The following is a 16,314-nucleotide window of genomic DNA, read 5'->3' on the forward strand; positions in this document are numbered from 1 at the left end:
ACTGTGGGAAACCAAACCACTATGCAGCCCTGTGCTGATCTGCACCACCAGTCAGGAGCCAGCGCTCCCAATTCCGACAGTGGCTCATCAGAAGTGTGCAACACCGAATGCATGACTCTGATCCAGGCAGTGCGACGGATCCAGATGATGAATACCTGGACAACACTTACCGAGTGGGCATTATTACGAAGTGCGAATACGCCACACCAGACACATCGTGAGTCCAATCAATCCTGGCCGTGGATTCTGAGGACTAATGGCATGCAGTGATGAAGGTCAACCACTGCCCCATCCAGTTCAAACTGGACACAGGTGCCTTCGCCAACCTGATTTCGCAGGTGGATTTCAAGAGAATCAGGAAGCCCCCCAGAATCCTTCCAGCTGCAAACTCCTGGACTACAATGGAAACGCAATCAAGGCACTGGGGTCCTGCCACCTGCAGGTGACCAGCCGACACACACGAGCAAACTTACGCTTCGAGATTGTTAAACCAGACAGGGCATCCCTGCTAGGAGCGCACACCTGCAAGCAACTGAACCTCATTCAAAGGGTCTACACCACCACGCCGTCCCATTCGGATCTTCAGGCCAGCATCGACGGCATCCTAACCCAGTACCCAGATGTATTTAGCGGGATGGGCACGCTGCTGTATGAGTACAAGATTCCACTGCGGCCTGATGCCAAGCCAGTGGTCCACGCACCACGACGTGTCCCTGCTCCACTGAGAGAGCGCCTGAAGGCAGAGCTCACGAGTCTACAACAAAAAAGCATCATCTCCAAGGTTATTGAACCAACCGACTGGGTCAGCTCGATGGTGTGCGTAAAGAAGCCTTCGGGGGACCTACACATCTGCATTGACCCCAAGGATCTAAACAAAAACATTATGCGGGAACATTATCCCATCCCGAAGAGGGAAGAAATCACGAGTGAGATGGCACAGACGCGCTTCTTCACAAAATTGGACGCATCCCAAGGATTTTGGCAAATCCAACTTGAAGAATCCAGGAGAAGGCTCTGCACCTTCAACACGCCTTTTGGCAGATTCTGCTACAACCGAATGCAATTTGGCATCATCTCGGCATCAGAGATTTTCCATCGCATCATGGAACAGATGATGGAGGGAATAGAAGGGGTTTGTGTCTACGTTGACGATATCATAATCTGATCCACAACCCCAGAGGAACATGTGTCGCGACTCAAGAAAGTATTCCGACGCATACATGAACATGGCCTCAAGCTAAACAGGTCCAAGTGCTGTTTTGGGACATCCACACTGAAGTTCCTGGGCGATCAGATTTCACAACACGGTGTGCACCCGGACACAGACAAAATTAAAGCCATCGAGGCAATGAAAGCCCCCAAGGACATGAAGGCAGTACTGTGCTTCCTGGGAACGGTCAATTTCCTTGGCAAGTTCATCCCGAATTTGGCCACACACATCACGGCCCTACAAAAAATCAACCACCTTTGAGTGGAAGGCGGAGCACCGAACAGAGTGGCTGGAGCTGAAAGCCAAGCTCACCACTGCACCCGTCCTTGCATTCTTTGACCCAGACCGAGAGACCAAGATATCCACAGATGCGAGTCAGGATGGCATTGGGGCGGCGTTGCTTCAAAGAGACGACACGTCATCCTGGGTACCAGTAGCATACGCGTCACGGGCAATGACACCCACTGAGACCAGATATGCGCAGATTGAGAAGGAGTGTTTAGGTCTTCTCACCGGCATCCTCAAATTTCATGATTATGTCTACAGCTTGCCAACATTTACTGTTGAGACGGATCATAGGCCTCTGATCCACATCATCCAAAAGGACCTGAACGACATGACGCCTCGTTTGCAGAGAATTCTGCTCAAACTCCGGAGGTATGATTTCAATTTGGTGTACCTGGCAAGGAGCTCATCATCGCTGATGCATTGTCCCGCTACGTCAACTCACCCAGTGAACTACTGGAGATCATCCAGCACATTGATTTGCAGGTACAACTGTGTGCAAGCACTCTCCCGGCAACAGATGAGAAGATCGTTCTCATCCGAGACGGCCAAAGACCCCCTGTTGCTGCGAGTCATCCACAACCTCAGCAATGGCTGGCAGAAAGGGCAATGCCCTCAATTCTACAACGTCAAGGTCGACCTGACGCTGATCGACGGCATCCTGCTCAAGCTGGACAGGATAGTCACCCCGCTACGTCTCCAGAGCATGGTGCTGCGGTAGATTCATGAGGGACACCTGGGCGTAGAAAAGTGCAGACGCAGGGCCCGGCAAGCTGTCTACTGGCCCGGCATCAACCAGGACCTCACGGACATGGTCCTGAACTGCGAAACCTGTCAGAGGTTCCAACCAGTGCAGAGCAAGGAGACGTTCCAACCACATGACCTAGAGACCTTTCCGTGGTCCAAGGTTGGCATTGACCTATTCCACGCGAATGGTCGCGACTATATCTTAATCATCGATTACTTTTCGATCTATCCTGAGGTGCTGAAGCTGCCAGACCTCACCTGACTGTCATCAAAGCATGTAAAGAGACATTCTCACGGCATGGCATCCCAAACATCGTCATGAGCGACAATGGCCCGTGCTTCCACAGTCGTGAATGGTCCACGTTTGCCAAGAGCTACAAATTCAGGCATGTCACCTCCAGTCCGCACTATCCGCAGTCCAATGGCAAAGTCGAAAAAGGGGTGCACATCGTTAAGCAGCTCATCCGCAAGGCCACGGACTCCGCTTCCGACATTCACCTTGCACTACTTGCATACCGGGCGACCCCCTTGACGCCAGCTCAACCGCTGATGAACAGGGACCTGCGGACGATGCTTCCAGCCATACACATGCCCAACCTTGATCACATCCCGGTGCTGCAGAAGATGCAGCAGCTTCACGACAGCCACAAGCAGGGCTGTGACACATATGCCACCGATCTGGACGGCTCTCCCTGGCAGACATGGTCAGGATCAAGATACCGGATGGTAGGTGGTCTGCTCAGGCTGTCGTTGTTCGACAGGCCGGGCCCAGATTCTATGTCATACGTATGGCTGAGGGCTCCATTGTGCGAAGGAATTGAAGGGCACTGCGAAAAGTTGCTTGCCCACAACCACTTTCCCCTCCATTTCCACATGTCGAATTGCCACTTCGAACCATGAGGCCACCAGACGTGCCTCCCACTCACCTGTCAAGACACCGTCATCCCCTCCACCACCTCTCCGGCGGTCGACGAGGATCAGACGCAAGCCTCAGAGACTGGACTTATGAGCATTTGTTTTGTTTGTTCTGTTCTGTATTCCTCAGTCAGTCACATTAGACAGACACATTCACATGTATATCTAAAAAAAAAATTTTTTAAAGGGGGGGGCGTGTCATGATATGCAAACATGCAACCAATGAACACTCAGAATAGGAAACAACCCATGGGCTGTCAGGACTCAGAGGTGGCATCACCACAAGGGGGCAAGAAATAAACACTATAAAAGGGATGAGGCACTCACACCCTGCCTCTTTCCACAGACAGACATCTAGAGAGTTAGACAGGGATGATCAGCAGCAACACACCCCAGCACGTGGCTTAGGGCAAGCTGGTACAGTTAGACTGAGTTACTACAGTTAGATTCGCAGAGAGTCGAACACATTTGAAAACTGTGTTAATAGTTCAATAAACATGTTGAACTCATTTCAGAGTCTGGAGCATCCTTTAGTTAAGACTGCATCAAGTAGCAGCCTGTGTTACCCGAAGCAGCATAACACAACACTCAGGTCCCAGGTGAAATTACAACGGGAATCTGCTAGAGCATCTGAGAAAATATCTTTGCTGTGGTTGAATGTGGGGTTCACTGTGGGCGGACACAACATTGTATCTCTTAACTCCCAGTAACTGCTTTTTGTACTATTACCTTCCCCACCAATAATTCAGTCATGTTCCGACTGCCTGACTGAATGAATCAGAGGGATTCCCTAAGTAGTGTGCATGATGCTTTTCAGATGCTAGTCACAAACCATCTGTATTTTAGGGACAGGTTAACCGTGCTTATTTATTTCTGAGCTGCATGAATGTGGAGGATATGCCAGTTGGGAAAAAACAAGCAACTTTTGCTCCAGTTGCTTATGTCCAATGGTGATTTAAACAAATTGATATACCTTCTGTACAGAGGCTCCATCAAACTCACAAATGCAACAGGTTAATGCACTTGATTCCTATAAAGTCAGAGTTGGATGTCTGGAAGATACTGATGACATTAAAAAAATGATTTCCACCAACAGCTTTATTGCTCTTGTTTGCTGCAAATCTGCTCACATTAATCGAGGGAACTCTGTGACATCTTCTATCGTCGCCCATGATTTTTGTTAAGAATGTTAAGGATTACAAAACCAAGGCTGACAGATATGTTTAAGATACAGATTGGCTAAGCGGGTGTTACCACAAACTTTGGGGCAGGCATCGATTTCCCTGTTGCGTAAGAAAGATAAGGATCCGATGGAGTGTGGGTCATATAGGTCCATATCACTTTTAAACGTGGAGGCAAAGATATTGGCGAGGTACTGGCAGGTAGGCTACAGGAGTGCCTCCCGAAGGTGATAGGTGAAGATCAGACGGGGTTTGTGAGAGGGAGGCAGCTCTTTTCAAACATTAGGAGGGTATTGAACGTGGTTGTGGTACCGGCGGAGGGGAAGTCAACAGAGGTGGTTATGGCATTGGACGCCGAGAAAGCGTTTGACCGGGTAGAATGGGGGTACTTGATGGCAGTTCGAGAGCAGTTTGGAATTGGACCCAGATTTGTGGACTGGGTAAAGCTATTATATAAGGGGCCGAGGGCCAGCATCCTCACAAATAACATCAGCTCAGAGTACTTTCCTCTCCACCGTGGGACTAGGCAGGAATGTTCTAAGTCCCCCCTGCTGTTTGCACTCGCGACTCAGCCACTGGCCATCGCATTAAGAAGTTTGGGGGTATGGAAAGGGATAGTGCAGGGGAGGGGGGCGGATGGAGCATAGGGTGTCCTTATATGCCGATGACTTGTTATTATACGTGTTGGAACCAAGTGTGTCAATAGGGGGAATACTGGAGCTGCTTCTGGTGTTTGTGTCTTTCACAGGGTACAAATTAAATCTAGACAAGAGTGAATGTTTTGTGGTGTCTCAGCCAGGGGTGGGGGCAGGGATGGGGTGGTTGCCACTCCGTAAGGCAGAGACTCACTTTGGATACCTGGGGGTGCAGGTTGCCGAGATTGGGGGGGGTGGCTCCATAGGTACAACATTTCTAGTTTGGTGGGGAGGGTGAAAGCTGATCTGGCAAGGTGGGATGGTCTCCCTCTGTCACTGGCTGGTCGGGTTCAGGCGGTTAAAATGAATGTGTTGCCGCGATTCCTGTTTATTTTTCAATGCCTGACGATTTTCCGGCCAAAGGCATTTTTTAGAAAGATTGAAGGGATGATTACCTCATTCATATAGGGAGGGAAGGTGGCCAGAAATAGAAAGGTGCTACTACAGAGAGGACGGCAGGCAGGGGCTTTGGGTCTTCCGAACCTGATGTATTATTACTGGGCGGAGAATGTGGAGAAGGTATGGAGCTGGGTCAGAGGGGTTGACTCCCAATGGGTCAGAATGGAGGAGAGTTTGGGTAGGGGGTCAGGATTGAAGGCGCTAGTGACAGCGCCGCTCCCGATGGCCCTGGGGAGATACTCAGGGAGTCCGGTAATAATAGCTTAGTTGAGAATTTGGAGACAGGTTCGACAGCGCTTCTGGTTGGGGGCAGGGTCAAGGGAAATGCCGATTCGGGGGAACCATAGATTTGAGCCAGGGAAGTGGGATGGAAATTTTCGGAGATGGGTGGAGAAAGGAATTAAGACACTAAAAGATTTGTTTCTTGCGGATCGTTTTGCGGGATTGAAGGAGCTGGGAGCGAAGTATGGGCTGGAGCAGTGGGAAATATAAAGATACATGCAGGTTCGAGACTTTGCCAGAAATGAGATACAGAGCTTCCCAGTAGAGCCGGCTTCCACATTGCTGGAGGAGGTGCTGACGACAGGGAGAATAGAGAAGGGGGTAGTAGCGGCGGTTTACAGGGTTTTTTAGAGGAGGAGAAGGTGTCACTAGAAGGGATCAAGGCAAAGTAGGAGGAAGAGTTGGGAGAGGGTTTGGAGGAGGGGTTCTGGTGTGAGGTGCTCCGGAGGGTGAACGCCTCCACCTCGCGTGCGCGGTTGGGGCTGATACAGCTGAAGGTGGTGTATAGAGCGCACCTTACAAGGGCGAGGATGAGCCGGCTCTTTGAGGGGGTAGAAGATGTGTGTGAACGTTGTGGGGGAGGCCCCGCAAACCACGTTCATATGTTTTGGTCCTGTCCAAAGCTGGAGGATTACTGGAAGGAGGTGTTTAGGGTAATCTCTAAAGTGGTGCACGTGAAACTGGACCCGGGATCTCGGGAGGCCATATACGGGGTGTCAGGCCAGCCAAGGTTGGAAACGGGCGCAGAGGCAGATGTAGCCTTCGCCTTGTTGATCGCCCGAAGGCTGATCCTGTTAGGGTGGAGATCAACCTCTCCACCCTGTGCCCTGGCGTGGCGGGGGATCCTGCTGTAATTCTTGACGCTTGAAAAGGTCAAATTTGAACTAAGGGGAAGGATGGAGGGGTTCTACAATTCATGGGCGTTATTCATTATGCACTTTCGAGAATTGGACCACATCGAACATTAGGGGGGTTGGGGGCTGGTAGGGTTGGGGGGAGAACTATATGTGTTAATGGTGACTATGAGTGATTCCTAATTCCTCTTTGTCATTTGTTTGTGTTAACATGCGGGATAATGTTTGGGGGTTTGGTGGGAGGATGGGATCGTTGTTATTGATATGAACAGTTATGTTATTGAATCAAATAGAACCGAGTAAATCAAGATTGGGCAACCATGAGGCGCTGTGGGCCATCAGCAGCAGCAGAATTGTACTCAACCATAATTGTAACTCAGCATATCCCCCCACTCTGTCAATACCACCAAGCCTGAGTCAATGAAGAGTGCAGGAGGGGATGTCAGGAGCAGCACCAGACAGACCTAAAAATGAGGTGCCAACGTGGTGAAGCTACAACACAGGACTCATGAATGTCCAGCAGCATAAACAGCAAGCAATAGACAGAGCTAAGCGATCTCACAACCAACAGTTCAGATCTGAGCTCAGTAGTTCTGCCACATCCAATCATGAATGGTGGTGGGCAATTAAACAACTAACAGGAAGAGGCGGCTCCACAAATATTCTGATCCTCAATGATGCTGCAGCCCAGCACATCAATGCAAAAAAATGAGGATAAAGCATTTGCAACAATCTTCAGCCAGAAGTGTTGAGTGGATGGTCCATTTCAGCCTCCTCTGGAGGTCCCTGGCATAAAAGATACCAGTCATCAGACAATTTGATTCACTCCATGTGATGTCAAGACACAGCTAAAAGCAGTGGATACAATAAAGGCAATGGGGCCTGACAATATTCCGGCAATATTACTGAAGACTCGTGCTCCATAACTTGCGGCACCCCAAGTGGCTCCACTGCAGCTACAACATTGGCATCTACCCAGCAATGTGGAAAATTGTCCAGATATATCCTGTACCCAAAAAACAGGACAAATCAAACCCGACCAGCTATCACCCCATCAGTTCCCAATTATCAGCATAGTGATGGAAGGGGTCATCAACAGTACCATTAAGTGACACTTGCTTAGAAATAGCCTGCTCACTGACTCTCAGTTGGGTTTCATCAGAATCATTCAGCTCTTGACCTCATTAGAGCCTTGTCTCAAACATGGATAAATGAGCTGAACGCCAGAGGTGAGATGAAAGTGTGGGAAGAATGTATGAAATTGTCATATTTTATATTTTTGTGCAACAGAGGGAGTGTGGGGCAAAAATTGAACAATAAACACCCTTGTGCACAACCAGTAGGAAGTCTCTGTCACTTTCCTCTGCAATGCATTGCCGCATGCAGGTGATGGATGTGACAGGTAAGGGTCAGACTATGGCATATATTGAGGAGCACAGCTCTCTGCGGGTTTTCATCACCCCTTGCCTTGACAATGACCCACGGACAGTGCGGACACAGACCCAGCACCCTGGAGTGATGTGACACATACCCTGGGAGGGTGGGAAATGGGGATGGCGGGTGGATAAGAATGCGACGATGGTCCAGGCCACGTCCTAGGTGAATTGGACCAGTATGAGGACCTCCCTGGTCCTCCGGACTTGTCGGGCCCTCACTGCTGCCGCCTGTCCTGCAGCCTAGTTGGGCCGCAGGTTCCTTCCCGGCGCCTCATCATCATCTTCATCCCCTTCCCTCTCCCCCTCCTCATCCGAGGTGGCTATATGTTCCTCGTCACCAACCTCCAGCTTATTGTCCCGCTGCTGTGCGAGGTTGTGGAGGACACAGCAGACCACAACAAAACGGGTGATCGTCCGGGCGATGTACTGGAGTGCACCTCGGGAGTGGTCGAGGCATCGGAACCGCATCTTGAGGAGTCTGATGCACTGCTCAATGACAGTCCAGGTGGCAGCATAGGCCTCGTTTCCGCTTCAGTCTCCTGCCTCCGTACTGGGTCATTAGTCAGGTCCTCAGTGGATACCCTTTATCCCCCAAGGGCCAGCCACCCTTCCTGGGATGCTCCTCGAAGAGGACAGGGATGATCGACTGCCCCAGGATGTAGCTGTCATGCACACTCCCTGGGAAGTGGGCACACATGCATAATCTGCATCTGGTGGTTACACGCGAACTGTATGTTCAGGGAGTGGAACCCCTTTCGATTAACATAGGACACCCCCAGATGTCCCGGTGAGAAGGGCAACATTCATGGCACCTATGACTCCCTGGACCTGGGGCATCCCAACGATGGTGGAGCAACCTGCTGCCTGGATATGGCACAGGTGTTGCACCATGTCCTTCTTGAGGCGGGGCCTCCTTCGGCATGCACTGTCAGCCATGTGTTTGAATGACCAGCGATGCCTGTACACCCTGGACCATCGCGGGTCACCCCCTCTGGGTCCCTCCCTGGCCTGATGGGCAGTTGGGTTCTCAGGGTGTGGGGCAGGGTCTGGCACATGGCCACTGCCTCGAGCATCTGCAGACACTGCTGCTGCTGCTGCCTTCTCCGGTGTCTGTCCGCATCACATAGCAGCAGCATCTGCGTCCAACATCCCTGCCATAGCGTTCAGTATCTGTAGATACTTGGGAGGGAGTATTAGACCGAGAAACAGTGGTCGCACCCATCCTGGAACCCTCCATTCCCCCATTAATTACCCCCCCCCCCCACCACCCTACTCGGAACGCCCTCCACCGTACCCCAATGGGCCTCCCTCACCTGGCCCCAGACCCTGTACCCCCGACGCCCGCTCACAACACCTTCCGGACCAGATACTGGTCGCCTCCCCGTGGCACTCACCCACCCTCTGGCCGTGGCCATGTCACTGAAGCTATGTCCCATCCCCTGGGTGCTCAGATGTTGGCTCCTGCGTGTGTGGTGTTGCCTCCCACAGTATTCAAGTACACTGTCCAGGCATCACGATCTGTTTGGGATGCCAGGCAATGACTCCCGCATGCTGCATTGCCTGCCCACCCACGGGAATTCACTTGGGATGTGTGAAGTGCTCAGTTAACCACAATTGCCAATTCCCTGTTTGCAATAGCCTTCAGCTGCACGGCCAGAGGCCTCGGCAGCTGGTGGGGGTTTTGGCCGGTAAGGGGGCAGACGGGCAGGGACAAGGGTACACACAATCCAGGGGATGGCATGGAGGTACAGCGAGTGGTTGCCCTCCCAGCAACCTTCCCCCCTCCCATGGCGGCCCAGTCTTGTGGAGGGTCCCCCAACCCCCAGCTGAGGGTCCCCGATTCTCCAGCGAGCACAGGGGCAGCACTTGCTCAAAACCATCATTTCTGCCTTTGCTCAGTTCTAATGAAAGGTTATTGATATAAAATGATAACTCTGGGCGGTTAAATAGTGGGATAGGTCAAAATCAAGATTTGCGCCGGGCAGGAATCAGTTAGTTATCTAACCGGCCTGCTCCCTTGAGGGCGGCACGGTGCGCAGTTGTTAGCACTGCTGCCGACAGTGCTGAAGACCCGGGTTCGATCCTGGCCCTGGGTCACTGCCCGTGTGGAGTTTGCACATTCTCCCCGTGTCTGCGTGGTTCTCACTCTCACACCCCAAAGTTGTACAAGGTAGGTGGATTGGCCACTTTAAATTGCCCCTTAATTGGAAAAAATGATTGGGCACTCTAAATGTTTTTTTAAAATAACCGGCCCGCTCCCAATGGCAAGTTCTGGATCATGCCCAAATATGGAGAGCATATTATTAACCCTCATTTGCACTAATTACCGTCTCATTAACAAGACAACCTTCAGGAAATTAATCAGCTCCGCAACAAGCAATCACACGGGTGTTGTTTAGTACTCATTTTTTAAAAATTGAAGCTGGCACAATAGCTGCTGAGGGGAAGTGAGGAGGTGAGTAGCCATTTCCATTTTCCAGCATGCAGCCCATGGGCACTGGAGTTCTGCCCCAGTGCTCATCTGAGGAGGTGACCAACCAGGAGGGGTTGGAGGACGAACCCGAGGAAGGGCAGGAGGATAGAGGATGGGTGGTGGTGAGGGTCCGAAATGCCAGGAGGGCCAGACAGGCCTTCATTGTCACCAGATTCTCATAGGACAAGACTCAGTCCGTCAGCTCAACCCCACCATCCCCCCTTCCCCCAATTCCCTCCTCCCCTCCCCAATCTCCCCTTCGTCTTTCCTTCCTTCCTTCACCCGAATGCCCCCCTCCATTTCCTGCCTTATCCGCCAATGCTCCATCCCCCATTTCCTTCCTCCCCCCCCAGACCCCCAACGCCCCCAATTCTTTCCGCTCTCTCCACACCACCGCTCCACGACAACCCTGCTCCCCCCACCAAAGGTATGTGTAACATCACCTCAGGGGGATGGGCCTGTGTTGGCACTGTCAGCGGGTTACCATACAAGGCAGGAGGGTAACGATAACTAGCTGTCTGGCAAACTCTGGTGTTCCTCAGGTTCTGCTGACAGCGTGCTCACACCCACCTCTGAACGGTGTCTGTTTTGGGGGCGTTTGATCATGGATGACTGTGCCCAGGGGGTCTGCGTGGGGGGAGTGGAGGGCAACAAGGGGCGGGGGCGCCCGCTGTGAAGATTAACATAACAGAGGGGGACACATATGGGGGGATTCTCTGTTGGCCGGCGCAAAATCAGGAAACGCGACTGTGCGGAGAATCGATTCCGACGCTGAAATCACAGCGGGAGTCGGTTTCACACAAAATCGAAAGTCTCCGTCACCTCGACAACGGCATCAATGCGTACTGGAACGCATGTACAGTAAACACCCTTTACATATCATTAGCGAGCCCGACCCGGTATTCTCCAAGGCCTCCGAATTCTCAGCCTCCGATGGACTGAATTCCCGGTTCACTCGTGCTTTTAAAAATCATGAAACCGGCACCGAGGCTGATGAGGAGAGAGAGGAGGTATGACAGAGTGGCGCGACCCTGGACCGCTGGGCCGGATACCAGCCGGGCTGACTGGGGTGGGGGGGGCCCTGTCAGGGCCAGGGGAGGGGGAGCTGATGAGGGAATGGGCTGTGTGGCTCCGGTGACCCCCACAGGATGGGGGAGGGTCCGCAGTGCCAACCAGGGCCACTGTGTAGCCTGTTGGACCTGGTTAGGCATGTGGGTACGCACCATGCTAAAATGTCAGCCTTGCACCCCCTGCGCACAGTAGATATTGGAATTCAACCAACAATGGGGGCCTTCCTCCTAGTTGCCGCAGCCCTGGGGTTCGCCCTGCAGGTGGAGCTGCTCGCGGAGGATAAAGCTGCAGCAGCGGAGCATGCAGTCGTGGAGAATGCCCCAGAGGAACAGAAGGTAGCTGCTCAGGATGTAGAGCCGGCCGCCCAACAGGCTGCGGAGGAGGAGGAGGTGCCAAGGAGACGTCGCATGAGGCCTCATGTGTACCGGTAGTGTCTGTCATTCAAGGACCTGCCAGACCGGGCATGCTGTTGTAGACTTTGGCTGAGCAGGGAGACAGAGCAACATATCTGGCAGATAATGGCGCACCTGGCATCGGGGGGGAATGAGGAAGGACACCCACTCTCGATGGCCGTGAAGGTGACGGTCGCCCTGAACTATGCAACAGGGTCCTCCCAGGCACTGAGTGGGGACCTGCCTGGGATCTCACAGAGCTAGGCACACAGGTGCATCCACGATGTCATGGAGGCCCTATATGCCCAGTTGGCAAAACACATCCATTTCAATATGGACTGAGCCCACCAGGATGCCTGGGCAGGGGGGGTTCACCGCCATCGACGGGATGCCCTGGGTGCAGGGCTGATCAATGGGATGCATGTCACCCTATGAGCTCCTGCAGATGACAGGCCGCTCTACAAAAACCGAAAGGGGTTCCAGTTGATGAACGTGCAGCTGATATGTGACACCACATCCCATCCTCTCACCACCCACCACCTCCTCCTCCACCCCCCCACCCCCACCCCCCAATCAGCCCCCTGCCTGCAGCCCCCTCCGTGATGCATACCTGCTGCACTACAGGGTGCGGGCCCTGGGCTTGTGGTAACAGCGGGTCTGGCAATGGGACGGAGGATGATGACAACCCGCTCTGCAGTGAACCTGGTGCTCCACATTATTGGACAACGTCTGACTTCTGCCCACGGTAGCACCTTCCACCATCCACCTGGATGATTCTTGCATGCAAGCTGGCCATTCCTTCACACTGGCCCATCGGTGACAGTGGTGGGGAAAGTTGGGGAGGGATAGGGATTGGGAGTGTCCCGGCCACCAACAACATCCACCCATTCCCCACTTCCCACCCCCCCCCAGCTCCCTGCTGGCCAACCCAGACCAGCCCACCCCTCACACCCATCTGACAGAGCACCGAGGCAGTTTGTAACAGTGTTATCAGGTGTTTAATGTGCACAAATATTCAGATATGTACCCTAGCCCCTATCACTAAACTGTGCCCTGCACCTGTGCCAACTTAACTTCTTCACATTAAGCTATGTCTAGATGATCCCCAGATGGTACATCAGGAGTGGAAGTCCACGAATCCGGCTCCGCCGTCAACACTTAATCTCAGGAATGGGGAATCCCGCTCATGGAATCTGGAAGACTCCAACTACTGCTGAGGTGTTCCGGGCTCCAGAATGTCTGGCAGATTCCATCTTGAACTCCAGAGGCAGCCCCAGACTATGTTCAGGTGAGCCTGACTTCTGCATACCACAATGTTCCACCTGGACCGCTCTGGACCGCTGTGTTTTTCTGCTGGAGTTCCAGAGAATCAGGATTGAGGGGAAGGAGCCAGTCAGGACTTCATCTGCATCCCACGAGTGGATGCAAATCGGTTTCACGTCGGCCTCCAGCAGGTGGCCTGATCTGCCATGACAGTAACCTGCGGAAGGTTCCACAGGGGGGGGGAATTCATGTTGGCATGAAGCCAATTTTTGGATTTCTACCAAATATCACCACCCCCCCCCCCCTCCCCCAACACCACCACCCACCAATGAACCCATTGGTGGGGGCATGCGAGAATTCTGCCCAGTGGGTCTTCGGGTGTGACCTGTACTGTGCCGTACAGTTCTATGTTCTATATACTTACCAGCAGGTGTCACTAGTTCATAATCAGAAGCAGCAACCTTGGGTGCAATTTAACGGTACAATTTCAAAGTGTCATCTTGGGCGCATTTGGCATGGTGTTTCTCAACGGCTGTGTTGGCGACATCATGGCTCGTATTCAATGGCAACCTGATGATATTCTCGCCATTACCGACTCCCTCGCCATCTGATTTGCCTTACTCACTCACGCCTCAGCTTCTTGACACTAACAAGAGGGAACTGCTTTCAAACTCGCCCACACCACTCACTCCCAGTCAACACACAAGCATGCCAGCGCGCAGACCTGCTCTTTGCATTGATGATGCCTGTGGTAGTCACCACTGTTTGTATAATACGTATATGAGAGGTAATACGGTAAGGCTCCTGTACTATAGGTACGGGGGTAGATCCCTGCCTGCTGGCTCCGCCCAGTAGGCGGAGTATAAATGTGTGTGCTCACCGAGCTGCAGCCATTTCGGCAGCAGCTGCAGAAGGCAACACATCTCTGCTGAAGAAAGCCTCGATTACACTCTACTCTTGTCTCGTCATAATTGATAGTGCATCAATGCCAACCTGGCCAAGCTTCTCAACACTGTGGATGAGAGGTGGGCTACTCTGTTCCCCGACGGGGTTGGAGGACCAGCAGCGCCAGCAATTCTGCCTGGGAGGCAGTGGCAACGGCTGTGAGCTCGGGCAGCATGACCAGGAGAACCGGTGTCCAATGTCAGAAGAAGACCAATGACCTCCACCAAGCTGCAGAGGTAAGTTAACACCTCTCCCGTGGCATCAGTTCTGCCTGCCACCCCTCAAATTCCCAAACACCCCCCTCCACAAATCACTGGCAGACACCTCGCACCCTCCCCACCTCTGGTTTTCGTGTTTGTTCCTCAGCACCCCCTGGCACCCATCAGCACAAGCCCTTCATGTCCACATGTGGTGCCCACACATGCCACCTGCTATGCCCCGACACATCAAGCTTGAGGATCACAATGCCCTTTCTTTGTCCCCGCAGAAGGTAGCCCATAATAAGCAAAAAAGGGGGCAAGAGGGGGGCCGGACGGCAGAGATTAAAGTGCTCACCCTCTACGAGGAACAGGCCCTGGAAATCGTGGGGTTGTCCGAGGAGATAGCAATCACCGACAACGAAGTTCGCCTGTGCCACAGAGGTGAGGATCCACTGCCCTTCACCCAGATGGCCTCTGTTTTAATTGAGCTGTTCATATTAGAAAGGATGATTTTTTTCCTCTCACTGACCACATGCCCATTGTCTCGCAGGATCTCCATCTGATGAGGCCGGACCATCCGGAGTCGTTCCCCAGGAGACCACTCAGAGGAGAGCTTCGAGGAGACCACTATCAAGGCATCACAGCCATCACTCCCACACTCCACCAGCGCAGGGACACACACCTCAGTAGGAGACATTAATGGACAGGCTTCTGGCACACAATCTGGTGAGCGCCGCACAGTTGCTAATGCACATCAGGAGGAGACAGGAGTGTCCAAGGGAGTTGGAAGTCTACTGGATCCCAGGACAAAGCTGGGTTCCAGTCAGATGTTGAGCATCTGGACAAGATTTTCCTAGAGCTGATGCAGATGATAGGCCAGAGCTGTGACATCCAGGAGGGGATGTCAGTGACATTCCATCAACTGGAAAGCCGATTGGGAGAGTCCTAAAGGCATCAGGTGCAGGGGATGGTGCTGGCAATGCGTGGCACCGAGGCCAGCACTGCGAGGGTGGCGACCGCCGTGGACAGCCTGGAGCGTCTTGAGTGGTGGTTCCCAAGGCATGGCTCAGTCTGTGATGACCATGGCTGAGGGCCTCGGCATCACCTGGCAGTCACTGAGGGACGTGTCCCAGACATAGGTGGACATTGCCGAGGCACTCCAGAGCATGGTCCAGTCACTGAGGAGCATCGCCGAGTGTGTCAACCCGATGGTGCAGACAATGGGAAGCCTCCATGACTGGCAGCGCCTCTGGCATTCACTCCAACTGCCCCACCCAGGGTGTTCCCCTGGACCTTCAGGCACCATCAGGCAGGAGGAAGTGCGGGAGGCAAATTCGGGGCCTGCCAACAAAGAGACGATGGAGGACTCCAGCTCTTTCAATTCCCCCCTCCTGACACCGGTCCGGCATCTCAAGAGCAGCGGACAGAACAAGGTGGCACGCCGATGCCAGTGACACTGGTAAGTTGGCTGGTGGCTCCCCCCGGCTCCAGGTGTTCCAGAGGACCTCTGCCAAGAGTATCAAAGGCCACAGGGTGTGGAATGCAGCAGGCTGCCTCCACTTCTGATTATGCATCCTGTGGACACGTCTAGATTCAGCAGTAGACCATGAAAGACAAAGAAGAGACCATCCAGGCCCGGTCCCCCCAGAAGACGGCTGCCAACGGGAACTCAGGTCGCAGGGCAAGAATCACAGTGTTAAGTAATGGGCTAAGAGACATTCCAATTGGTTGTCTCATTTATGTTAAGTATCCAATAATTGACAGATATGTAAAGAAGCTTCAGGTGGCCTTTGTGTCAGGTGATGTGAAGATAGAGTTTTGTGCAGAGTCTGTTAGAGTGAAATAAAGGTGTTTGTGAAAAGGAGAAGAACCTTTCACTCTTTGTACAACAGCAGCTAAATGTCTAACAAATAGAACATAGAACATAGAACAATACAGCGCAGTACAGGCCCTTCGGCCCACGATG

General features: G+C 52.8%; 1 protein-coding gene across 1 annotated transcript in view; it reads left to right on the forward strand.

Annotated features, from left to right (window-relative positions):
* Positions 1–2,866: 2,866 nt before the first annotated feature.
* The window catches only part of LOC140409403 (nucleosome assembly protein 1-like 1), a 48,268-nt gene continuing 34,820 nt past the window's right edge, over positions 2,867–16,314 (forward strand). The window contains exon 1 of the mRNA XM_072497847.1: positions 2,867–2,968. Within this exon, the coding sequence (XP_072353948.1) occupies positions 2,867–2,968 (102 nt within the window). The remainder of the gene's footprint in view (positions 2,969–16,314) is intronic.

This window comes from Scyliorhinus torazame, chromosome 3 (assembly GCF_047496885.1).
Source record: "Scyliorhinus torazame isolate Kashiwa2021f chromosome 3, sScyTor2.1, whole genome shotgun sequence".
Taxonomy (NCBI): Eukaryota; Metazoa; Chordata; class Chondrichthyes; order Carcharhiniformes; family Scyliorhinidae; genus Scyliorhinus; species Scyliorhinus torazame.